Consider the following 26,257-nt stretch of genomic DNA (forward strand, 5'->3'; position numbering starts at 1 on the left):
AGTTGTTTAAGCCACTTTTTTAAACATGCGGAGGCACGCGTGTATCACTTCTATACATAGAAGGTAGGATCGTATAGAAGTGGTATACGCGTGCCTCCGTGAGGGACAAAACATACGCAAATGCGACACTGTGATTGGTCGAATTTATTTGTTGCCCACCATTATCCATACTAAAAAAATGGTGGGGAACAAAAAATATGTGAGACTGTGATAAGGACAAACAATCATAGCGCTTTCTCTGCTACTCCTACTGAAAGATACGTAAGACTATCCCGTTCTGTCAGTTATCCCCAACTCATGCCCAATCCAGTTTAATACTAGATTCATGCTTCTATACGATCCTACCTTCTATGTATTAAAGTTTCAAGTTCAATGGCAGCTCGTGCCACAAGTTTGGAAGTAGAAGTGACATTTCATTATCAAAAATAACGTAGATAAGGTTGTTTAATAACTTTATTTATGTTAGTGCAAGATTAATACTGCCTCAAGACAGTCGCAAATATGATAAAATCCGCGATAGTGCTCGTCAGAACACTCGGGACTAGTAAACCAAGTTTAATTTTATCTCAAACTCGCTGTGCATCTCAAGCTCTGCCACAGTTATCAGCGGTAAGTGCGTACAATAATAACATCTGTATTTGACAGCTAAGTATATCTATGCATGCAAAATTGAACCATAATGTTAAGAACAGAGGATTGTTTTTTTTTTCTTATGTTAACAGTAAAACTTGTTTTGATAAAAATATCTATCTTGAATTTCTATAATAGAATACTACCTACTGGTTTAACCCATTATAGACTAGCGGTGTCATATGGTAATGGTACCATATTTAGAATTGAAAAATGATAAAGCTTTAATGACCTAAAATTACTTCATAAACAATATACTTACTAGAAAAATTTTCAATTCTGATGCCTAAAATAACTTATAATGGGTTAGCATTCTAATTAACAACACATTGATTCTCAACAGACAAAATACAATGTTCAGAGGAAAGAATTTGGAGTGGTGCAATCAGAAGATGTTAATTATTTTAAATCTATCTTGAGTGAAGAGCAAGTGCTCACAGAAGAGAGTGATGTTCTGCCATTCAATATAGACTGGATTAAGAACTGTAGAGGTAATTAATGTAAAACTATAAAATATATATTATTTTAAGCTCTAGTTCAACATTTCCCAACTATGGGACACATACTAACATTTGACCGTAGTTCTGCCACAGTGTTCGATTTCCCTCAAAAAATTTCCCTATGCTGTTTATTGCATAAATCAATCAAGGAATGCATTTGAAATGCAAGACTAGAACACTCAGAAGTCTATTTCAAATACTTTTTTTAATAAAAAATAAATTATATTTCATGACCTTGACATCGAAAAATTACTAAATAAATTCTACAAAAGTATCTGATGAAGAAGTCGCTTTTTAATCAATGTAGTTCGATAAAGAAGCCTTTGGCGCATATTTTCTAGTTCTTAGTTTTGGAATTTACCCTCTGGTTACCTAGTAATTCATATAAATAGAGATTTTTTTTTTCTTTTTTTTTTCTCCTAAATAACTCAAAAGTGCGACTTGTGACTAGCACTGACAGATTGCTCTTAACTAGGTCAACCACTGGTAAAAAAATCACGTTCCACTATCGCGGCGTTTGGGAGTTATCGAATTTAAAAATACAGTTTTAGGGTTGACCCTCAACTTGACCTTTAATTTTTAGTCAGAATTAATTCAAAATTTTCCTCTATTACATAACTGTATATTGTTTAGACATACTCCAGGTACATAAATAAAAATACAGGAACACTGGATTGACGGGGGCAAAAGTGCACCAGTGCTAGTGATTAATTAAAAATCGACTAATCGTAAAAAACAATTTTATCTATCATTATCAAAATGGCTAAGTTTGAATACATTTAATTGTGTGCAAACCTCTTTCATTTATACTTACAAGAATCGTCCAGTAGGATTAGTCTACCAGAAGCAGTTCGTGAACTTCTGAAGCCGATTCATGAAGAAAACTTACAAGAGGCTGAAGTCGATGATGAAGATCTAGCTAATGATGGATCTTCGTTAATAGACGGTGATGAAAATCCACCCCATGTTGACGACTGCACGTTAGTTCTCGAAAATGAAAATGATTTGTATGAGCCACAAAATATATTAAATCTGAGACCAACTTGCGAAAAGAAACTATAACTTGACTTCTGAATTTCTTTCTTTCTTTTCTGAATTTAATGACTTTATTGTTTAACAAAGTGCACTTAAAAGTTTCTGCGTGGCCCAATGGTTGACTGGTAGAGAATGGCAAGTCTGCCATTTGTAATTTCTTGTATTGTGCAATAAAGGTTAAATAAATAAATATAAATAAAGTTTCTTATGTTGTTCCTTAATTTAATTTAATCAGATTTTTTAATTACTCCGACCTTTCATATTTGTTTGACCTTTAAGTAACAACCCTAAAAAGTATAATTTGACCTTTATACGTAACTCCCAAACGCCGCGATAGTGGAACGTGATTTTTTTACCAGTGGTAGACCTAGTTAAGAGCCATCTTTCAGTGCTAGTTACAAGTCGCACTTTTAAGTTTTTCAGGAGAAATTAAATGAAATAAAAAATCTGTATTTATATGAATAACTCGGTAAGCAGAGGGTAAATTCCAAAACTAAGAACTAGAAAATATGCGCCAAAGGCTTCTTTATCGAACTACATTGATTAAAAAGCGACTTCTTCATCAGATAATTTTGTAGAATTTATTTAGTAATTTTTCGATGTCAAGGTCATGAAATATAATTATTTTTTATTAAAAAAAGTATTTGAAATACACTTCTGGGTGTTCTAGTCTTGCATTTCAAATGCATTCCTTGATTGATTTATGCAATAAACAGCATAGGGAAATTTTTTGAGGGAAATCGAACACTGTGCACCCCAACTCAGTAGCTTTAGTCGCTTTCTGCATTGATAAAAAAATTGAGTTGGTCGTTTTCTGCATAACTACGGTCATTTGTGGGTCGCAAGCAAAATTTGAGTGAGTCCTGGAACATGAGATGACATGCTGATCAATTGTGTTAACAGCCGGTACGATTTAAGACAGCCAAGAAATGGATCCCGAATTTGGCACTTTTGTTAGGTAACAAATTCGGCCAAATTCGGTCGGATCCAAGTTATCTTTGGGAACCACTGCCTTAGTTGCAATAAGAATTAATAATATGAAAACCTGGTTCCTTTATACCACTTCTCCCCTGCTGCTTTTCATGAATGTGAACAAGTGTCATATTTTCAGGTCAATCCAAGGTAGTTCTAAAGCCAAAGTCAACACAGCAGGTATCGCAGATATTGGCGTACTGCAATGAGAAGAGACTGGCGGTGTGCCCACAGGGCGGCAATACTGGGCTTGTCGGAGGCTCTGTACCAGTGTTCGATGAGATAGTTGTCAGTCTCGGGTTGATGAACAAAATTATAAGCTTGGATGAGACATCGGGTAAATTATTACCTTATTTTTGTTAATATTTGTGTGCCCAATGTGTATTAGAATGTACACACACACTGCATTTAACATAACATAAATATTTAATATCGTTCAGTGTAGTGTTTCACTCGGTAGCAAAGTTTGTTTAACCTTCTTGTCTTTTAACAGTCACAACACTCATGGAATACCATTTTGGGATTATTTGCTTTCTCGGGTCTCAATATTAGTGCGAGGATTTAACAAACAACTTTGACCCATTGTAAAACACATAACTATTTATTTTAGGTGCCCTTGTTTGCGAGGCGGGCTGCATACTGGAAGCCTTAGACAACTATGTCCGAGACCGCAATCTCATCATGCCGCTCGACCTTGGAGCGAAGGGCTCCTGTCATATTGGAGGCAACGTGAGCACGAACGCTGGAGGCTTAAGGTTGCTTCGCTACGGCAACCTGCATGGTTCAGTGATGGGGCTCGAAGCAGTGAGTAGGAAGTGGAGATTTTTTTTTAAGTCTCAATATACTTTTTTGAAATATTAATTGTACGCTAATGTTTTTAGGTAAAAGCCGACGGTACCATAGTGGACTGCCTCCGAACTCTCAAGAAGGACAACACCGGGTACCATTTGAAGCACCTTTTCATCGGTTCAGAGGGAACACTAGGACTGGTCACTAAAGTCGCCGTGCATTGCCCTGTACTACCTAAAGCACAGACCCTTGGCTTCTTTGGTAAGTATAGTTACCACCTGCTGGTTACTTAGGTCACCAATAGTCAACAACGCGGCTATTGCCTAAAGGGAATGCTAGGATTGGTCACTAAGGTCGCTGTGCATTGCCCTGTACTACCTAAAGCACAGACCCTTGGCTTCTTTGGTAAGTATAGTTATCACATGCTGGTTAGGTACTTAGGTCACCAAGAATAGTCAACAACGCGGCTATTTGCCTAAAGGGAATGCTAGGATTGGTCACTAAGGTCGCTGTGCATTGCCCTATACTACCTAAAGCACAGACCCTTGGCTTCTTTGGTAAGTATAGTTATCACATGCTGGTTAGGTACTTAGGTCACCAAGAATAGTCAACAACGCGGCTATTGCCTAAAGGGAATGCTAGGATTGGTCACTAAGGTCGCTGTGCATTGCCCTGTACTACCTAAAGCACAGACCCTTGGCTTCTTTGGTAAGTATAGTTATCACATGCTGGTTAGGTACTTAGGTCACCAAGAATAGTCAACAACGCGGCTATTTGCCTAAAGGGAACGCTAGGATTGGTCACTAAGGTCGCCGTGCATTGCCCTGTACTATCTTACGCACAGACCCTTGACGTCACAAAATAAAATGCAACTCTGTTCCAATTTGATATGATTTAAATTTGATTAAACTGATTTAGTACTATAGGTAGGACCTTGGGCCTTACGAGGATAACGTATGTGGTTTATGTTTCAGGCGTGAAGGACTTCGAGAGCGTGTTGCGTCTGTACCGCAGCGCTAAGGCGTCTCTCGGGGAGATCCTGTCGGCCTTCGAAATGGCTGACAACTACTCCATCCAGAGTACCAGCAAGAATCTCAATTTGCCGTAAGTGTACCTTCTTCCCTAGCAGTAATAGTAGCGGCCCACCATACGAGAAAAGGGCGTCTGTTAAGGCCTATTTACATGTTGCGAGAACTCGCATTCGAGTTTCATTACATTGCGGTATTTGATTGGTTGGCTGAATTGGATGTAACCAATAGTCCTCAATGTATCTGAAATCGCATACGAGTTCGCGCGCCGTCTAAATCAGCCCTTATAGCTGGCGCGGTTACACGGAGCGGGTGAGTAGGTTATTAACGAAAAATATTATGAACAACGCTAACTGGCGCGGACGCGGGCGACGGATTTTACCTACAATGACACCCACGTGTGTGCGCCCGCTCTGTGCACGCTAGCAGACGCCCAAAATTGGCAGTCAAATTTGAGTCAATATTAGAAAATATGATTGAGTTTGCTTTGTTTTAAAATAGAACGAAAAAAAAACAAGAGCGACAAAAATTATTCTAAAATTGTAGGTAATTTGTACGTTACTAGGTAATAAAACGGTGGGATGCTAAAGGTTAAACTGCTAGAGAGATATAAGAGTATACTCGTATCGTTCCATTATTAAAATTCAATTAAGAAATTAGGACATTTTCATACGGACGAACGAGAAATCACTGAATTTCTTTTCATCTTGTCTCTGTATCAATATCTCTTAGATCTGTGAATGTTATTTGAATCTGCTTCAAAGTATGACGATTTATTCTGTAATGAATTATGTAATGTACAAGTGATGATAAGAGTTGAACAAACACCTAACGTGCTTATCATATTTGTTTATTTTAATACAGTGATACTGTTTTGTTTAATACCTACCTACGTATTTTTAATAATTTTTCTTTCGTACCTAAATGGTGAAGACGGTGCAAGCCGGGGTTCAGGCAGGCCGGAAAGGAGATGGCGGGACGACTTGGACGCATTCTATCCCAAATGGTGGGAAAATGCCGATGATAGGGTTGAGTGGAGAAAAAGAGGGGAGGCCTTTGCCCAGCTGTGGGACACCAAAAATGAAAAATTGTGGCTTTCCATGACGGAAATTCTGATAAAAAGGCTCTTATTGCACATGAAGCATACGGACCCTTCTCTGATGGAAAGCCACAATTATGGGCCTGCGATAGAGATAGGAAATGGCGGGTCAATGTACGAAATTCTTAGTGCTTAGCGTCCTTAAGTGTCAAACATACCAATTAAAATGATTGATTGTGGAACAGGAACCCGATAGCGGACTTCCCGTTCTACGTGCTAGTGGAGACGCACGGTAGCGACGAAACTCACGACAGCGAGAAACTCAACCGGTTCCTCGAGCGAGAGATGGGCAGTGGGCTGATCTTAGATGGCACCGTCTCGTCGGAACCCGCTAAGATCCAGGTAAATTAGATATAGATGGCGGTGGCTACATTTCAAATGTCACTGCCGCTTTTGGAGCCCGCTAAGATACAGACAAGGTACATTAGATCTAGACTAGACACGGATGGTAGCGACGAAACTCACGACAGCGAGAAGCTCAACCGGTTCCTCGAGCGAGAGATGGGCAGTGGGCTGATCTTAGATGGAACCGTCGCGTCGGAACCCGCTAAAATCCAGGGAAATCATATAGGTATAGATGGCGGTGCAACATTTTAGATGTCACTGCCGCTTTCGGAACCCGCTAAGATACAGACAAGGTACATTAGATCTAGACTAGACACGGACGGTAGCGACGAAACTCACGACAGCGAGAAGCTCAACCGGTTCCTCGAGCGAGAGATGGGCAGTGGGCTGCTCTTAGATGGCACCGTCGCGTCGGAACCCGCTAAGATTCAGGGAAATCATATAGGCTCATGGGAGCCTGGGGGCCGCTTGGCAACTAATTCTAAGAATTGGCAATTTTTGGCAAGAATTGGGAATAGGATATTTTTTATAGGACAATTTTACACAAAAAGTCTTGTGTTGTGGACGATATGTATATAGATAAATACTAAAACATATAGAAAACATCCATAACTCAGGAACAATTTTATTATGATTATGATGGTAAAATACAGTATATTACAACAAATTTCTTATCTGTGTGAATGTTATCATTGCATAATAATAATGTAGATATCCATTATGTAATGATATTCAAATTTAGAACATCTCAAAGGAATTTGATAATGACCTCATTTCCAGTATCAGTCGAGATGACGTTTTTTTAACTGTGTGTGTTAAATCCCACAATGGCGGTCGTGACATAACATCATAGAGAGCTTATAATATGTGTGTATATAAATCAGTGTGTATAACTGTACCTACTTACATAAGTAGGCATTAAAACACTCTTGTGGTGATCTTATGAAATCCACTTTGTGCTCATTTCAGAAACCCATACTCGTATTTTAATGCTTTTTATTATGAAATAATAAATTACTATTAAGGCCCCGTAGCTTCGTCTCCTCTCATTCTCACTGAGCGTAAGCGTGAGCGAGAAATGTTAACAAAAAAAGTAATCGAAGAGTTCCCTCAAAAAATTCACAGATTTCGTGCCTCACACGACTATCGAGCACATTGGAAATGAATCTACGGAATTCGAAAAAATATTGTCGCTGAGCGACGAGAAAGTCTGGATAAGGAAAAAGTTACAAAATAAAACTACAACGTTGAATGATAATTATTTTATTCTTAGATTAACACAAGTATCCTGGACATAACATATGTGAACAAACAAATTTCAAAATTTCCACACGCGTATCGAAGTTTGAATAATTGTCGCCGTGGCACATAAGTATAAGTACATATTTCATTTTTCGATTAATAAGCAGGATATATTAATGTTCAAAGTACAAGAAAATTATTACACGGCAAATCCGTAGTCAACTCGAGAAGTGGTAGCCACATCGCCGTTATCGTCACTCGAGTCTTGATCGGCAGCGGCCCATTTGCTGCAAGATATGAAATTTTCTTGACAGCAGTTTGACGCGACGAGAGATGACCATAACAGCGTTTGTCTATGTTGCACCAAACCTGAGTTCCAATAGGTACTACCAGGGTTCAGCATCAGCTATCTTGGGTAATGCTCTACCATGTGATCATCATGACGAATCGGATGTCCAAAACAGCGCGTGCCTATGTTGCACCAAACCTGAGTTCCGCTAGGTACAACCAGGGTTCAGCATCAGCTCTATCTTGGGTACTACTCTCCTAAGTGCTCATCAAGACGAGTCGGATGACCAAAACAGCGTGTGCCTATGTTGCAATAAACCTGAGTTCCTTTAGGTACAGCTAGGGTTCAGCATCAGCTCTATCTTGGGTACTACTCCCCTAAGTGCTCATCGAGACGAGTCCGATGACCAAAACAGCCAAAACTGCCAGGGTTCAGCATCAGCTATCTGCTAGCAGCCGCCAGCAACATGCTGAGGTGAGACCATTTCGTGGCACTTTCTCTTTTTTATGTTTCTCTGTATAAGTTTTTATTTTGTGTTTGTGCTCACAAATAAAATTATTTCTATTTCTATTTCTACCTCTACCTCTACCTCTACCTCTACCTCTACCTCTACCTCTACCTCTACCTCTACCTCTACCTCTACCTCTACCTCTACCTCTACCTCTACCTCTACCTCTACCTCTACCTCTACCTCTACCTCTACCTCTACCTCTACCTCTACCTCTACCTCTACCTCTACCTCTACCTCTACCTCTACCTCTACCTCTACCTCTACCTCTACCTCTACCTCTACCTCTACCTCTACCTCTACCTCTACCTCTACCTCTACCTCTACCTCTACCTCTACCTCTACCTCTACCTCTACCTCTACCTCTACCTCTACCTCTACCTCTACCTCTACTTCTACCTCTACCTCTACCTCTACCTCTACCTCTACCTCTATCTCTATTTCTATTTCCACCACCACAAGAATGCATAGATTGTCGAATAGTGAACACGTTATCTACGCCCGTCTCAAACAGGATAGATAGAGTTAGACCAAAAAAATCTGCAGCGATTTGGATAGCCCACGCAGTGCAAGTGTTATTCTGCCGTCATAATCCCGATAATTCACAACAAACACCGACAACGAACTCTGCGAAACATGAAGTCATAAATGTCATGTGAAAAATGTCGTTCTGACTTTTTTACTATTTTAAGGTTAGGCTACAGGGCAAACCCTTAACCCGATCGTCTTTGTTTTAGGCTCAAATTGTAGCTGACTAAATTGTCCAGAGCCGTTTTTCTCAAATTTTTGATATCATTCTTCGTTTCCAAATTATCGAGCACCAAAATCAAAATTTCGGAAAAAAATTGATTTTATTTTCACTATTTCGACCATAACTTTTTTCGTTTTTGACTTTCTCGAATAATTATTTTTGCACCTTACGGCTCTCGTGATTATGCGTCTTTTGAGCCTTTTTGTTAATATCATATCTTCACAACTTTCCGAGATATAAGGGGATCGCACTTTTTCGTGAAATCGGACCCTATACTGGAGCGAACGAAAAGACATTTCCAATGTCAAACTTCAATAAAATTTCACATTTTTAGAAGCAATTTTCATAGCTTTTGTGTATATAAATTGTAACAAGTTTTTAAAGTGCGTTTTAAGCCTATCGAGCGAAAGTCAAACAATTAGGATTCGAATCGCTGAAGTCACTAGAGCAACCCTCAAGATTGCTAATTAAATTTTTGGCAACCGTAATGTGATCTAAAAAGCGGTACGATTTTTCAATAACTCCGCTCTCTGAACCTACGGCACTATAAACTACATTCTTATATTCCACAGACGATCTGGAACCTTCGCGAAAGCATCGCCGGCTCCGGCCTCCTAGAAGGCTATGTGTACAAATACGACGTGTCCATCCCCGTTGCCAACTACTACGATCTAGTGCCGAAGCTACGCGAGCGAATGAAGAGCATTACCACCAAGGTCTATGGATATGGCCACATTGGTAAGTTGGCCACTTATACAAGATTGATGTGTGACCCTGTTGTCAACTACGATCTAGTGCCGAAGCTACGCGAGCGAATGAAGAGCGTTACCACTAAGGTCTATGGATATGGCCACATTGGTAAGTTGGCCACTTATACAAGATTGATGTCTGACCCTGTTGTCAACTACGATCTAGTGCCGAAGCTACGCGAGCGAAAGGAGCGTTACCACTAAGGTCTACGGATATGGCCACATTGGTAAGTTGGCCACTTATACAAGATTGACTTGTGAGCCTGTTGTCAACTACGATCTAGTGCCGAAGCTACGCGAGCGAATGAAGAGCGTTACCACTAAGGTCTACGGATATGGCCACATTGGTAATTTGGCCACTTATATAAGCATGATGTGTGACCCTGTTGTCAACTACGATCTAGTGCCCAAGCTACGCAAGCGAATGAAGAGCATCACCACCAAGGTCTACGGATATGGCCACATTGGTAAGATGGCCACTTATACAAGATTGATGTGTGACCCTGTTGTCAATTACGATCTAGTGCCCAAACTACGCGAGAGAATGTAGGGCGTCACCACCAAGGTCTACGGATATGGCCACATTGGTAAGATGGTTACTTATACAATACAAACTTGACTTGTGACCCTGTTGTCAGCTAAGATCTAGTGCCCAAACTACGCGAGCGAATGTAGGGCGTCACCACCAAGGTCTACGGATATGGCCACATTGGCAAGATGGCTACTTATACAATACAAACTTGACTTGTGACCCTGTTGTCAGCTAAGATCTAGTGCCCAAACCACGCGAGCGAGTGAAGAGCGTTACCACTAAGGTCTACGGATATGGCCATATTGGTAAGATGGCCACTTATGCAAGATTGATGTGTGACCCTGTTGTCAACTACGATCTAGTGCCCAAACTACGCGAGCGAATGTAGGGCGTCACCACCAAGGTCTACGGATATAGCCACATTGGTAAGTTGGCCACTTATACAAGATGTGTGACCCTGTTGTCAACTACGATCTAGTTCCCAAACTACGCGAGCGAATGTAGGGCGTCACCACCAAGGTCTACGGATATAGCCACATTGGTAAGTTGGCCAGTTATACAAGATGTGTGACCCTGTTATCAACTACGATCTCGTGCCCAAACTACGCGAGCGAATGAAAAGCGTTACCACCAGGTCGCTAGACGTTCAGTTGGAACGCTCGCCACAATAGGATTAAAATTCGAATTGCGTCGAGATTCCAACTTCGCGACCCTCAGGACGAATCAGGACTTGTAGTGTAAATGGGGCACATACATTTATGTTTATAAATGTGAATATTTTCAGGTGACGGAAACATACACATCAACATAACGGTGCCCGAGTACAGCAAGCAGGCCACGGACTTGTTGGAGCCCTATATCTTCGAGGAGGTCGCTAAACTCAAGGTTAGATTTTCATCTAGACCTTAAAAATTCACTTATTAAAGTCTTTAAGAAATAAAGTCCATAATCAGGAAGAAATATACGTGATAAACATACAAATAAATGCCCTGACCGGGATTCGAAGCCGGGACCTCCTGCTCCATAGGCAGGGTCACTATATACCGACTAGGCTAGGAGGCCGTTAAATATCAGGTAACCTGTTCAAATTGTCTGTTATTTCAGGGTTCCATAAGCGCGGAGCACGGCATAGGGTTCCGTAAGCCTCAGTTCGTGCACTACAGCAAGGACCCCGCCGCCTTGGACCTCATGAGGGATCTCAAGCGGCTCATGGACCCCAACGGCATCCTTAACCCGTACAAGGTCTTACCGGACCCTTAGATTGTGAATTATGGAATACCTAGCGTTGGTGGCCAAAAGTGTTTACATGTTTTAATGTTAAATGTTAACTGAGCCCTGAAATTGGTTAAAACTGTAAACTGATTTTTATAACCGAAATAAGTAGGTATGAATGTAATTTGTTGGGCTTCTTTAATTTTCTTATTTGAAAATATTCCGAACAAAAATTATTTCACTGTCAATAAAATTTCGTTGATATGTTTACACTTTTGGCCATCCCTGTTGAATATGTATATTGAATATATTGATATGTATACTATGTATATAGTCTGGGGTCGATTTAATTCAGGTCATGGCCTGATTACTCTGTAAGCCAAATAGGTCATATAATGGTTCTATATATTGGTTCTGAAATCAATAGGTAATTACTTATGTACACGAATTGAGTGATCAAAAACTATTTTTTATGTTATTAATGTTTTATACGTGTTACATTGTTGTATAATATTAAATAATTATATTTTTGTACTTATTTAAAACCTTTTTCACTAATCCCGCTCGGTTGTCATATCTATAACATGCTTCATAGTCTAGTATACAGTAAGTAAATTAACGAAAATCATTTACTTAAACCCGTTAATGTGTAGGTCACGCTGAGCAGCTTTTACTATGGCACCAACCCCGAAATTGCGAAAAAATAATTGACTCTCCCATAGGAAATTTCAACGCCAGAACAGCAAAATGTATGAAACCACCAAATTTTTATTCGCGATTTCGGAGTTGGTGCCATAGTAAAAGTTGCTCAGTGTGACCTACACATTAACGGTTTTGAGTAGGTAAATGTTTTTCGTTAATTTACATACTGTATACAGGGTGATTCAGGAGACGTGAGCAGGACTAACACTGCGCATTTCGTAAATTATAAGCAACTGTTTCCTATCAGTATTAGTGAGGTTAACGTTAATTTTCTAGTCGTGTTGAAAAAAAAAGTTATTAATTTATTTACGACATGGATGTGGTCACCCTAACATTAGAATACTAAACTACCGATATTCTGTGTCAAATTGAATGTCATCATTGTCATCACGGTCTGGTTACTTTTGAAAACTCGTATCTCAGGCTAAGCGCGCACCACGACTTTTTGTCGCGCGATAATTTAGTCGCAGAAATGTAACGTATGAGTTTATATGGCAGTGCGCGCATATGCGACAAAAAAATCGCAGCGATTTTAAAATTGTGATTTGTCACATTTTTTCGCGACTGCTCGCGACGCGATTGTCGCAAAGTGAATTGCAGCATACGGAGTTGTATGGCCCCGCGCGCACTGCGATAATAAAATCGCACCCGGACCTCAGTCGGCATTTCGCTCTCCAAGCGTCAACATGTCGGAACCTGCTGCTGAAGACGCTAGATGTTGACCATTTAATTATGGAAATAGAAGATCACCTTTGTGGTATAAATACTCAAAGTCATACAGCGATCGCATATTAAAGACAACGTTTCATGACAAACGACTGGTACGAAATCCATGTTGAGAATGAACAAATCGTCGACTTTTTCATCGCAGTGCGCGCAGTGAATTTTCTGCGATATATTACAGCGCGATTCTAAAATCGTGTCGCAAAAACTAAAATCGTGGTGCGCGCTTGGCGTCACTCAGGTTTGACATTTTATTTTCTTCGTAAAAGAGGTTTTATGTTATTAATTAGGTCTTGTAAGGTGACCATGATTGTAGAGATAGTTATTTGTACAACAAGAGATCAAAGTTTGATATTTCTTCGAGTGCTTATTTTGAGTCCCGTGCAAGCGAAAGATTCTACTCGCTACGCTCGTGAATCTATTATAGAATCTTGAGCGTAGTAAGGGATTCAAAAGCGCACGAGATGTAAATAACTTTGATCTCGTGTAGTACACAAAATTGTTCACCCTAAGCAGTGAGAACATACCTAGAGGGACAGAGATAATAGAACCCAAGTATATCGAACTTGTATTAGACCCCGCATGTTGAAATGACATTTGACTATAAAGGTCACTTGAATGTCATTTTGTCTCACTCAGTGAGCAAAATCGCATTTTGCTCACTGAGTGAGTCTCATTCAGTGAGCAAAATGCGATTTTGCTCACTGAGTGAGACAAAATGACACAGTGAGCAAAATCGCATTTTGCTCACTGTTTTTAAGAAGCAAAGTACCCTTGTTCGAGCTGCTGAGGTGAAAATTAAATTTGCCCTCACCAAAAAGTTGAAAAATAGGAAAAAGTGTGGTTGTTTCACCTAAATACGTCGGTGATCGATCAATTACCAGTTACTGAGTGTGCAGGATTAGTCCTGCTCACGTCTCATGAATCACCCTGTATAATATTCTATAACATGCTCCAATAGTCATGTGGTGACACGCTATTAAAATGAAAAGATTCGCTATTCGGGAACACAGCATTCGGAACGCCTCTACGTAGGCTGGTTGTAACGGTCGGGCCTGTAGCGATGTTCCAATTACTTAACTAATACAGGGTCATCGTGTTTATTTTGAGGTTACAATAACTTACATGGCTGGGCATTTTCTATCGCATGTATAACGGGGAGTGCTCCGAGGATTAATCCCTGCCGCTTCTTTCCGCCATCGCTCTACGTGACCACATTTCGATCTTATCCACTTAGATGCTTGGCAGTCCTCAACTGTACGTTGCTCAAGAAGCTAAACTATGGAATGGACTGTCACCAGCGGTATGTCCTGACCGATACGACCTTCAAAACGTCAAAAGAGAGCGTACTCCTATCTTAAAAACCGGCAATGCACTTGCAATCTCTCTGGTGCTGCAGGCGTCCATGGTCGACGGTAATTGCTTAACATCAGGCGATTCGTCTGCACGTTTGCCATCTATCCTATATCAATTATATAATAGTAAAAATGGCTGGAGTTTGGCTCGCCTGTGCTCTGTATCCAGTGACAATACACGAGAGGCCACACCGACACGTCGAACGGGCCTGATTTGCATCCCTATTCAAATGAGAGCATAACGACAATCCTTGTGTCTAAACCGTTTGTGATATTTTAGTCAATCGATCATACCGAACTAATAAGCAGTCTGAGACCGGATCATAATTAATAATTAGTACCTCAAAAGGAAAAAACGGAACCCTACTTATAGGATCACTCGTGTTTATGTCTGTCTGTCTGTCATAGCCTAATATTTTCTCCGAAATTACTGGACGAATTAAGATGAAATTTGGTACACACATGTAAGTTTGTGACCCAAAGACGGACATGTAACGTAAATAAATGAATTTTTAACACTGGGGGCCACTTTTGGGGGGTAAATGCGAATATTAAAAAATAAAGTTTTTCAAACTAGGTATATCGTGTCAAATGAAAGAGCTCATTATGAGGATCTCAAATATTTTTTTTATTTATAATTTTAAGATATAGGGTTTAGAAGTTATTCGAGAAAATAGCAAAAAAATGACCACCCCCCCCCTTTATCTCCGAAACTACTGGGTCTAAAATTTTGAAAAAAAATACACAAAATAGTTCTTTACCTATAGATGACAGGAAAACCTATTAGAAATGTGCAATCAAGCGTGAGTTGGATTTAAAGTACGGAACCCTTGGAACGCGAGTCCGACTCGCGCTTGGCCGGTTTTTCTTATGGTTTTGATACGAGCTAGAAGATTGCTCAAGCTAATTGGTGCATGCAAAATGAAGAAAAGGTCGTGCGTGAGATGTGCGCTAATCACCAAGACGATCGACAAAGTCGTATCAAAACCATACCAAGAGCGATAAACAACCCTGTTCATGCATGCTTTCTGGAAAATCAGGGAACCTCTAGAGAGGTCAAGGTCGATATAAGTCTAGTAAAACTAACCGAGAATCATTCAAAACTGGAATTCCTTATAGTTTAATAATCGATGATCTATTTAATGAATGAATTAATGAATCAAAGTAACCCCAGTTTACGGTAGTTAGTACCTATGTTATCTTCTAAAACTGCGGTCATTTATTTTTACTCTTTCGAATTCATGTATAGGTATAGGCAATCATTTACTTTTTATCAAACTAACTAGCTAGGCTACAGATTGAATGATGACAACCAAATCAATCAACCCATGTGGTCGTTTGCCACTTGTATTACAAACCGGAAGTGAACCAGTACGTCCGGTGTCTATCGAGACGTGATTTAGACCAAATTAACGCCCCCTCGGTGTATTGTCTACGCCGTAGTCAACAACTCCTTTGTGTGGCGAACTGTGCCTACATTCTGGAGCAACAAATTCTGTTCATGGTTAGTCTAACATCATCATCATAAAAAAAAATCATAGTATCCGAAGTCCGGCATAAAATTCATGTTTAGGTTCGGTTTCGGCCAAAAAACTGCCGAACCTTTTGGCCACGCCGAAACTTATAAGGCACGAGCGAGGCACTCCGAAGTGTAGCGAAGGTCTACGTTTTGACTCGGGCATTTTGCTTTTGTATGTCCGGATGTTCTCCTCTACAGGTCGCAATTCTTAACCGATTCTCGTGAAATTTTGTAACCGAATTCTATGATCCGATAAAAAAATTTTGTCGAGCCGGTTTTTGGAATTTTTTTAAACTGGAAAAGTTGTGACAGCTCGCGCTTAAACAAATAGTCGTATCGGTATCATAAGAGTGTATTATTTTTGAGACATGTTTACAGATTAAATGGCCAAAAATTCAGAAAATTTATTTCGATGGTTTCGGAGGTATTGAGATATTTAATTTTAACTAATTTTAACTTGAGAATGAGTAGCTAAATTTCGTCAGCTTATCAAAGAACTATTTGGCTCAGTTTGTAAACGTTCGCTTTTTTTTGTTTGCACAGAGAGTCTAGGTTCGATCCCCAGTATTTGTATATGCTGGGATATAACTTTTTTTATTTTATTACACTTAAATTTCGTATTGTTTTTTTTTTAATTTACTACATTTAAAGCTCTTAGCACCATGTAATTTAAAGCTCTGCTCGCGAGGTCTACAGCTCACAGAAACACTAGTTTAATATAAACTAAAATAAAATATCTAAAGAGTAGTAAAAAGAATATGCCAGATCACTTTTGTATGGACTGACATGGCTATTTGTACGTTACGTACAAATCATGTAGAAATAGCAATACATTTGACGTCCCCTCCTCCGCAAAAATCGACAGACTGTTTCGTAAAGAAAATGACAGCGATGACATCTCCATTTACTAAATGCTCTAAATTTGGTCGGATCTTTTAAAACCTTGCCAGACGCGTGCAAAATTTGTTTTGCAAAAATTCAAAAACATGTATTCTATTGAGGCAACTTGACATTTCTACCTGCCAGACGATCTAGAGAGTTACGTATGGCACTCACTCGCACGCATACGTAAAGTTATTATAACGCTTTACTACAAAACACAGCTTTGACACACGACGCACTTACACACTTTGCATGTAACCAATACAATTTCAATTCCATTTAAACCATGCGGCAATGGGGCCATGTTATCTGCCAGCGCAAAATCAATGGCCAGGCGGAACCAGCCGCCTTTGTTAGACGTCTCGTAAACCACCAGAATGGCATCTTCGAAATTATGCTGGAACTATACCTACAACGAACTAGAATACGAGTATCTATAGAAGCTCAAAATGACCTCACGTGTATTGTGTTGCGAGCAAATCAACTTCTTTCAACTAAACCTAAGATGGCGTCATACCTTTGGCCTATACCTACTCGAGTAGATGGGGACACTATTTGATATGCAACAATTTTAACACAGTCATATCACGACCGGCTTCGACGACCGGTCTGGCCTAGTGGGTAGTGACCCTGCCTGTGAAGCCGATGGTCCTGGGTTCGAATCCCAGTAAGGGATTTATTTGTGTGATGACACTAGGGTTGCCAGATCGAAAGGCGCTATTATCGGGAAAAAATATAACATTTTCGGGATTTTGGGACTTAAGTCGGGAAAAAATAAACATTCAAATTAAAGTAATTGTATTAAAAACCACGATATTTTACATTATTGGCACTACGTCAGCTGCTCTGCCCATAGACGTTTTTATATAGATATATTTTATATAGTTAGAAAAAATTCTTTGGGATCATGAACAAACAAAAAAAAATCGCGGCGGCGAGCGGCTCAACGCGGGTCGCTCGCTCGCTCGACGACAGTTCGGAACTTGAAAGTATTGTTTTATAACGTGAAGCTGTTTTTCGGGACAATTTTCACTTTGTCGGGAATCGGGAACACATGCTAAAAATCGGGAGAATCCCGCCAAATCCCGACCATCTGGCAACCCTAGATGACACAGATATTTGTTCCTGAGTCATGGTTGTTTTCTATGTATTTAAGTATTTATATATTATATATATCGTTGTCTGAGTACCCACAACACAAGCCTTCTTGAGCTTACTGTGGGACTTAGTCAATCTGTGTTAGAATGTCCTATAATATTTATTGATAAAAAAAAAATAACCCCTTGATCGGGCCTGTTCATAATTTAATGACTAAAATATAATGCCCTCGACTACACGTTTACCCAATTTCATTTAAATTAGAACAAATTTACTTAAATTATTGAGTATCAAACTATCTTCTGACAGTTCAGCTTAAAAACATCCATCATCATGCCGGGACGTGCCGCTAGCCACCCGCGTGTTCAAAGTCGAATGTAAGAACTTCGCTTCGCTTCGCTCACTCGTTCGATAAAATAAACCTTTGTAAAAAAAAATTCACATGAAATTACTAGGTAGGTATTAGTTATATATTCTATTACATTACGCTTTTGTTTTGTAACTAAGTAACTATTCTAATGCTTACAAATTACCAATAGAATATCTTAATGTAAAAAAAAGTCAAGGTCAATTGCGAGTTCTTTTAACTCGTGCACCGAGGGTTCCGTACAAACTTTCAACTATCTCATGTAACTATAAACACAAAAGACTTTTGACCAGAAGTATACTAAGCATAATTGTGTACAGGGCCATCTATCGACAAATTGGCTAACTAGTTTGCGCGACCCGTAGTATGTATGTTGGTTTTTCAGGAAGAATTCTTTATAATGTGAACCGATTTTAACAATTTTTATTTTATTTAAAAGGTGTTTAATTGTAATCTCATAGAAATTTCGAGTATAGGTAATAAATACTCGTAAAGGTAAGTAACAAAATTGCAAATGTAATTCCGAAAAGTTTTTTGATAATAAAAAAAGTTCTCAAGATAGAGGGCTGATTATATTTTTCCTGTAATATTTATGATAATGTTAATGTTATGTAAAAATTTCATGATTTTTCATTGGTAAACTTCGGGGATGGGTATTTTTTTACATTTTCCTTCATAAATAATTTTATTTTACTATAAAATTGTTTTGAAATGTACAATTTGAGCTCTTTTAAACGATACCCCACTTGACTTAGTAATTAGACTTTGAAATTTTGCCCCCTCTTCATATTTATTTAATAAAAAAAAAAATAACACTGAACAACGCTAACCTTGTTCACGACTACTCCAAATTTCAAATCGATACCTTAAGTAGTTCTTGAGATATTTAGCGATGTGACAGACAGATAGGCGGACGGACGGATGTACAGAGTCGTACCATAAGGGTTCCTTTTGTACCTTTTGGTACGGAACCCTAAAAAGGCATTATCCTAATAAACCAGTATCATAAAAACTTAAAATATTCTTCTTAAAATGTCGGTACGAAAAGAGAATAGGTAATTTGAAGCAAAATTGAATAGAATAGAACTAAAGCATAATTGAATTAGGTATTCAGTTTTTAAAGTCGAGGGCGAAGTCAGATACTGGCGGCCCGATTCGAACTTTAAGATACGTCGATTAATAGATCTAGAAACGATATGGATTAGATATGTCAGTGTCAAATGTGACGTTTCTTCAAACAAAAACGTCAATTTGACACACACATCTAATCCATATCGTTTCTAGATCTATTAATCGACGTATCTTAAAGTTCGAATCGGGCAGTGGATCTCTTTACAACATTAGAATATTATGTATAATAAATGAAGTTGTATTTTGTGTAACAAGTTTTCGACTTTATTAAGGTTCGGAATTCGGATAGACTTGGGGGTCACTTGCGAAAAAAATCTTTCAAACTGACGTTCCGACATACCTACACGTTGCCATGTGGGCAATTCACTAGGGTTATACCATGCACTGCATGGTGCTATCAAAATCATTGCAGAATTATCTTGGTCTAACTCTATATACATTTCGAATAGAAACTCGGTTTCAGAAACAGAAACCCACATGTTTCGGAAACACAGAAACAGTTACGGTAAACACTTTGTTTATATATATAGCCATGTTCATATATAGTATCTCAGACCGCATTATGTCAGAATACATTATGGACAACTTGGACAAGAACGAGCGAATGCAGGCGCCACTGACATAATTTTGATATCATTTTGATGATACACTGTAAGTGAAAGTGAAAATATATAATAAAAAAATAAATAATAGTTTGAATTGGCCTCACGGTTCGCTATATTGCGTAAGTTAAAGGTTACATTCGGATGGCAACTGCAGCCGTATTATTCATCATCATCATCTCAGCCATAAGACGTCCACTGCTGAACATAGGCCTCCCCCTTGGACCTTCATGCGTATCGGTTGGAAGCGACCCGCATCCAGCGTCCTCCGGCGGCCTTAACAAGGTCGTCTGTCCATCTTGTGGGTGGACGTCCTACGCTGCGCTTGCTAGTCCGTGGTCTCCACTCGAGCACTTTTCGACCCCATCGGCCATCTTCTCTGCGTGCAATGTGGCCTGCCCGTTGCCACTTCAGCTTGCTAATCCGGTGGGCTATGTCGGTGACTTTAGTTCGTCGAAGGATCTCTTCATTTTTGATTAGATCACGCAAAGAAGCCGTATTATTGTTGCAGTGTTAACGCGGGCGCTTTCACTGTCAATTTCCATAATAAAATGAGATACGTAAAATAGACATACGTTGCTGCTTTACTGCCACGGTAAAAAAAAACATATTTTTATGATTAATCTCCTAATTAACTGGTTTCCAACGATATTTACGTGTACAGTAGCAAGATACGTCGACATTAATCAGCATTACATTGTCTACATCTTCTACAAAGATACTTGTAACCTTACATTTAGAACAAACAAGTTCCCTTCAGCCCTCGGCGCCGGCACGTGTAAGTCGTGTTGCTAAATTAGTTTAGTTAAAATTCTCCGCATTCTGTTTTTATTACTGGGCTCATCCGTCAAAAAGTTTTATACGGGAATGTGACGTCACTACTGTTTTTTAACCCCCGACGAAAAAAGAGGGGTGTTATTTGACGCCAATGTCTGTCTGTCTCTCTGTCGGTATCGTAGCTATAAAACGGATGGACCGATTTCGATGCGGATTTTTTTTCGTGAAAGCGAGTCTTCCTTGTGGTGGTTGGTCTTGCCTGGCGTCCGTTTGGCAACTAATCTCAGAATTCCCGTAGGCATTGGTATTAACGAAAGCGACTGCTACCTGGCCTTCCAATCCAGAGGGGAAACTAGGCCTTAATGGTCCGGTTTCCTCACGATGTCTTCTTTCTCCGAAAGGCGACTGGTCAACGATATATCATAATATATAAGTTTTGATAAACTCATTGGTTTGAACCCGCGACCTCCGGATTGAAAGTCGTATGCTCGCAGTTAGTGAATATAGCCGAGGAATTTGACGAGCGAAATTTTAAACAGAAATATATTTCCAGAGTAATTGAAATAAAAGGTAAAAACCCGCTCGACAGCCAAATCTTCCGTCAGTGCAACATATCTTTTGTTTGATTCTAATTTCCTATCTTGACGCGTTAAAATGAAAAGCATCTTATCGCCATAGCGTACCAAGACTCTGTAAACAAATGGCCCTTAACCAAATGATGTAAGGCTATTCCTCAACGTCATATCTCGCGATAGCCGCCATTTTGCAATATCTCCTCAGATTTATGATGTTAGGCGCGCTCGGTACTCTTAACTCGATTATTTAACGCCTTTTGACATGCCCTGATCGCTTTTCACGGAGTTTTTCTTACCTTTGGGTTCGTCAACTATTTTCATTTTTATTATAAGAATGTTGCAAAATGCTGGTAGGAGTTTTAATTTGCAGAATTGTTACATGCAAACCTCATGCTATTTATATTACTGTACTGTACGATGCGTATTCAGATTGTAAAAATAATAAACGAATTTGATCTGATTGACATGATAACACATCCAGATCAAATTTATGACCTGTTATTACGGAATACGCCTCCTTGTCACTGCTGTCATTTAAATATACCTACGTGATCTACGTGAGTGCCGTCTTTTGACAAGCCCTGATCGCTTTTCGCGAAGTTTTTTGTCACTTTTTAGGTTCATCAACTATTTTCATTTTTATTATTAAAATATGGTAAAATGCTGGTGAGTTAGTAGGTAATAGTAAAGTTTTAATTAGAGGATTGAAATATATCCCAGGGGCGCTCGGTACATTTAACTAGGAGATAGATTCTGTTCCCACAATTTAACATGGTTTTCATCTTGTATTGACACGACCTTGGCCGCAATCAGCGTTAGCGGCTCACGTTGATTGTTGCTATTGAAATCAGGACTATCCGGAGTCATCTCATAAGCCCTCGTTTCCGCGGAGTCTCCTGGTAGAGGCTTAAGGCCTCGGGATTCAAAACTGTGTCATTACAGAAAAACGGACTCCGATGGCATGGCACATAGTCCATATAAATAGGATAATAATGATATTTGTAAATAAGTATAGAATTCTAGATTTTAAGTAGGTAATAATAAGTGATGCTTAGCAGCACATTGCATGTTAATGTGCACACCTGCTTGCAGGTTGAATACGTGAAACTTTTGTATTTTGACTTTTTATTGTAACCGTGTTCTTGCAAATAAAAAATTATGATTTATATGAAAAGATGCAGTCTGGAGTATCAAATGACCGAACACCGTCTGGATGTCCCGTCCTAGGTACCACTGGAGAGACGAAGTGCAAAAAGACCTTAGCGAACTCGGCGCCATCAAGGCAGAAACGGCGTTGGACAGAGAGTCATGGCAGACTTTCCCGAATTAATAATTGTTCTTTTTCATAAGAAGGAATATCTTACTCTGATATTTTCTTTGAACATAATTTCGGACGCAAAATTACCGCCACCCACACATTACACGTAACGCTGGAAACAACATGTTAATGCCAGCAACGTAATCAAAAAGGCTCTCATTATCATTAATCACGCGCTGAAGTGACGTGACGTCACGACTCGGAAATTAATTATGTACGAATATATAAATTATGTGGAGTGTTTGCTAAGAGGGTAAAAAGGCACGATGATATTTTTCGTCACCTCTGGTTTAGGTACTTTCACTAATTTCTTCGCAAACCTTACCTTAATACGATAGTGGAAGACCGCTCCTCCATACAAACGCAGTCCCCAGTTTCCTCCCTGGGTATTGACATTATAGAACATATTTTTACATAATTCAATGTATATTGACCATACCATCCTACCGACTGCGCCAATATTAGATGAATAAAAGATCGAGATCCATAGTAGATTGATTTATTTCCAAATGTGCAACTACCGACATACTTATAAGTCTACCCTACGTACCAGTTATGTTGCTTCATTTAAATCTACTTTTCGATTACTTAATTATTATAAAAGATAGGAGCTTTAATTTTTTTATGGGATTTGTTTTTCGCTCTTTAGATGCTCTTATAATAATAAAAAAATAAAAAAAGTGAAATGAAGGGGCATAGCAATAGTTAATATACAATAAAATTTGTAAAAATATTTTCCAAAATATCAATATCCAGGGAGGAAAATGGGGACCACGTTTGTATGGAGAAGTGGTCGTCCACTATATACTTTTAACAGTGGAAATCTTGGCATAGAAACATTACCGTAATTCAAATCCTAAACTTTAACTGTTTTCAATGGCAACATGAAAAACCTGCTGGCACGACGGTGTCGTAAAAACGGCAGGCTCACCAACGGTTGGCTCATAAGGTAGAACCAACAACGGATCTCCAAATAGCACAATTGGGCGTTTTTATACCTACACATACATTGTAGGTTCTTCCTTCTCGAAATCACGAGCACGATTGATTCTAGTAGGAGAAAGAAATATCCCAATTTATTAGTACTATTTTCGATTTTCCATAACGCAACTCCAGATGAGTTGCTCATGGAAAAGTAGCGTTAGTGAATTCTGAAAAGTTGGAGAATCGATAGTGCTCGCGATTATGAGTAGGAATAACATGAATATTCCCGAATTTGTGTGGTGTACTACTTTTAAATCTAATAAGTATACAAAATGCAATAGCATGCGTCGCGTTTCCTCCCTCCTAAGCATTTTAAGTAGGGTTGGCCCTAGTTGTACCTACTTACACTCCTACTTTGTTGGTATCTATTAATATCTGTTTTATTAAACGTTCATTTATTTACAAGAATTTTTACATATAACAAGTAAGTATTTTTATACAACACTACACAACGTTCATTAAAAATCTAAATATCACTTGGTTTACCATTTTTTGAGGAACATATGTGACCAATTTTAAATAAGTACCTAATGTAATTTTTAATATAATTTGATGTTCTTTTCCCTTTATTAACGACTTATTAAATTTTCAAAATCATATTGCCCAACCCTGTGCCTCAGGCGTGTGTAAGGCGTTCACTTGCAAAATAAGCGCTCACACGTTTTAACTGGTAACAAATGAAGGCGGATTAGAGACAGATCAATCAACGTCTGCGATAAGATGACGCCATAGATTTATTATTTCAGTTGACTCGTGTGTCGGCTGCAAGTTGATTTATCTCTCTTTTTGAGAAAAGATTAATTTTAACGTCTACCAGTATTTATTAAAATGATTACTTGGTTAGTTGGATATTGTTCTAACCTGATTTGAATTATAATATAAATTATGTACCTACGTTTGGTATTTAATTTTAAATCTACCTAGGCCATGTATTATGTATGTCAGTATGTACTTACTTATTTATGACTGTATGAAATATTTGTTTATTTAATTTTATTCCCATTGTAAAAAATCGAATCGCAACCCATTCGGCGTAATATTTAAAATTAAAGTGCATTCGTAAAATTTAATTAGTTAAAATTTGGCAAGCCAATTGTTTCATTAGACAAAGGAGGTAAATTTGAAAAATGTAGACTCCAATAGTTGATCTCCTGTCGATCTCTCATACACGTTTTTAAATTTGCGCCTTTTCTATGACAATTTGGTTTGCCAGACTATATTGCAAGTTAAATCAGCTAGAATGGGCGCATCAATTCATGTTGCAGACGCAGCACTGCCAAATTTTACACAAAAGATACAAAATATCCGAATGATTTCCGTAAAGAGCAATTTTATTATTCGGCGCGCGCCGCCACTCGGACACGTATGCACTGTAAAAAACAAAATGGCTGCTTCAAACTTCCCGCATCGAGTGGTAATATTCGCGCAATTAAAAATGCTGCAGTTTCGTAATCACTGCATTTCGGGCTTTGTTTTAGTTTATTGATGCCCTTTGTTCTTTTGAAATGGTATTTATGTGTGTATGTAATTTTGTACGTTCTGTTAGTACAGTCAACAACAGAGCTATGAATACAGGCAAAGTGTCAAAAATATGTATACAGTACTTTATTGCCTGTACATTAAGGTCGTGTATACATATTTTTGGCACTTTGCCTGTATTCATAGCTCTGTTGTTGACTGTACCCTTTCTTTGTTTAAATTTTCTCTCTTGTACTTCTTCTTGTCTTTAAATTTTCTCTCTTGTAGGTAGGACGTCCCGATTTTCCAATATCAAAACTACGAGTATACAGCTCGGTTGGGCGTTATGGTACACTGGTACATAACGAATTTCTTCTAAGAAATGATTAACCATCACTCGACGTCGATCGACTCACTGATCGATGACAGACCGGGATCCTGGATTTTTTCGAAACGATGTACAAAGAGCCATTGTAAAAGATTTGCAAGAAAATGCTGCACAATCAGGACAGATGTCGTTAGGGATAGGATTAATACAAATAACGTGGTCGGCATTCTCGAAACGAGTGCATATAACCGCCTTTTATTCCTTTTGCATCACGGTCTGACGTATTTTAATTCATTTTATATCTGCGCTCTGCCTTTCATCATACACTTTCATAAAAATATAAATTTTATGCTAATTGAGCTGAATTCAACAGTAATTTTCTTGGAAACTATTTCTTCTACTCCTCGAGACTTGCTTTGACGTGCTCGCGGAAGGAACGCCTTTAAAATTATTAAAAGTCCTTAAAATTCTTTAAGATGAATAAAGAAAGGTGTCGAGTCGCTAACTTTTGTTGTATCAAAGTTTAAAGAAAATAATTCTTCTTCTTCCTTGCGTTATCCCGGCATTTTGCCACGGCTCATGGGAGCCTGGGGTCCGCTTGACAACTAATCCCATGATTTGACGTAGGCACGAGTTTTTACGAAAGCGACTGCCATCTGACCTTCCAACCCAGAGGGGAAACTAGGCCTTATTGGGATTAGTCCGGTTTCCTCACGATGTTTTCCTTCACCGAAAAGCGACTGGCAAATATCAAATG

The 26,257-nt window shown here is 38.9% G+C and overlaps 1 protein-coding gene and 1 long non-coding RNA gene across 5 annotated transcripts in view; one reads left to right on the top strand and one right to left on the bottom strand.

Annotated features, from left to right (window-relative positions):
- Positions 1-26,257, bottom strand: part of LOC134793860 (uncharacterized) — a 355,027-nt gene that overhangs the window by 104,733 nt on the left and 224,037 nt on the right. The gene's annotated exons all lie outside the window — the stretch shown is intronic.
- On the top strand, positions 401-12,215 carry LOC134793803 (D-2-hydroxyglutarate dehydrogenase, mitochondrial). Of its 4 annotated transcripts, none has more exons than XM_063765484.1 (11): positions 401-609; positions 974-1,121; positions 3,277-3,474; positions 3,748-3,941; positions 4,019-4,187; positions 4,901-5,030; positions 6,239-6,395; positions 9,761-9,904; positions 10,263-10,284; positions 11,254-11,354; positions 11,574-12,215. In XM_063765484.1, the coding sequence occupies exons 1-11, from the start codon at positions 502-504 to the stop codon at positions 11,727-11,729; spliced, it is 1,527 nt and encodes a 508-aa protein (XP_063621554.1). In that variant the 5' UTR covers positions 401-501; the 3' UTR covers positions 11,730-12,215. The 4 variants fall into 4 exon arrangements, with proteins under 4 accessions (XP_063621554.1, XP_063621553.1, XP_063621555.1 ...); XM_063765483.1 differs by lacking the exon at positions 10,263-10,284 and adding an exon at positions 10,503-10,524; XM_063765485.1 differs by lacking the exon at positions 10,263-10,284 and adding an exon at positions 10,753-10,774.

This window comes from Cydia splendana, chromosome 9 (genome assembly GCF_910591565.1).
Source record: "Cydia splendana chromosome 9, ilCydSple1.2, whole genome shotgun sequence".
In the NCBI taxonomy this organism is placed as follows: Eukaryota; Metazoa; Arthropoda; class Insecta; order Lepidoptera; family Tortricidae; genus Cydia; species Cydia splendana.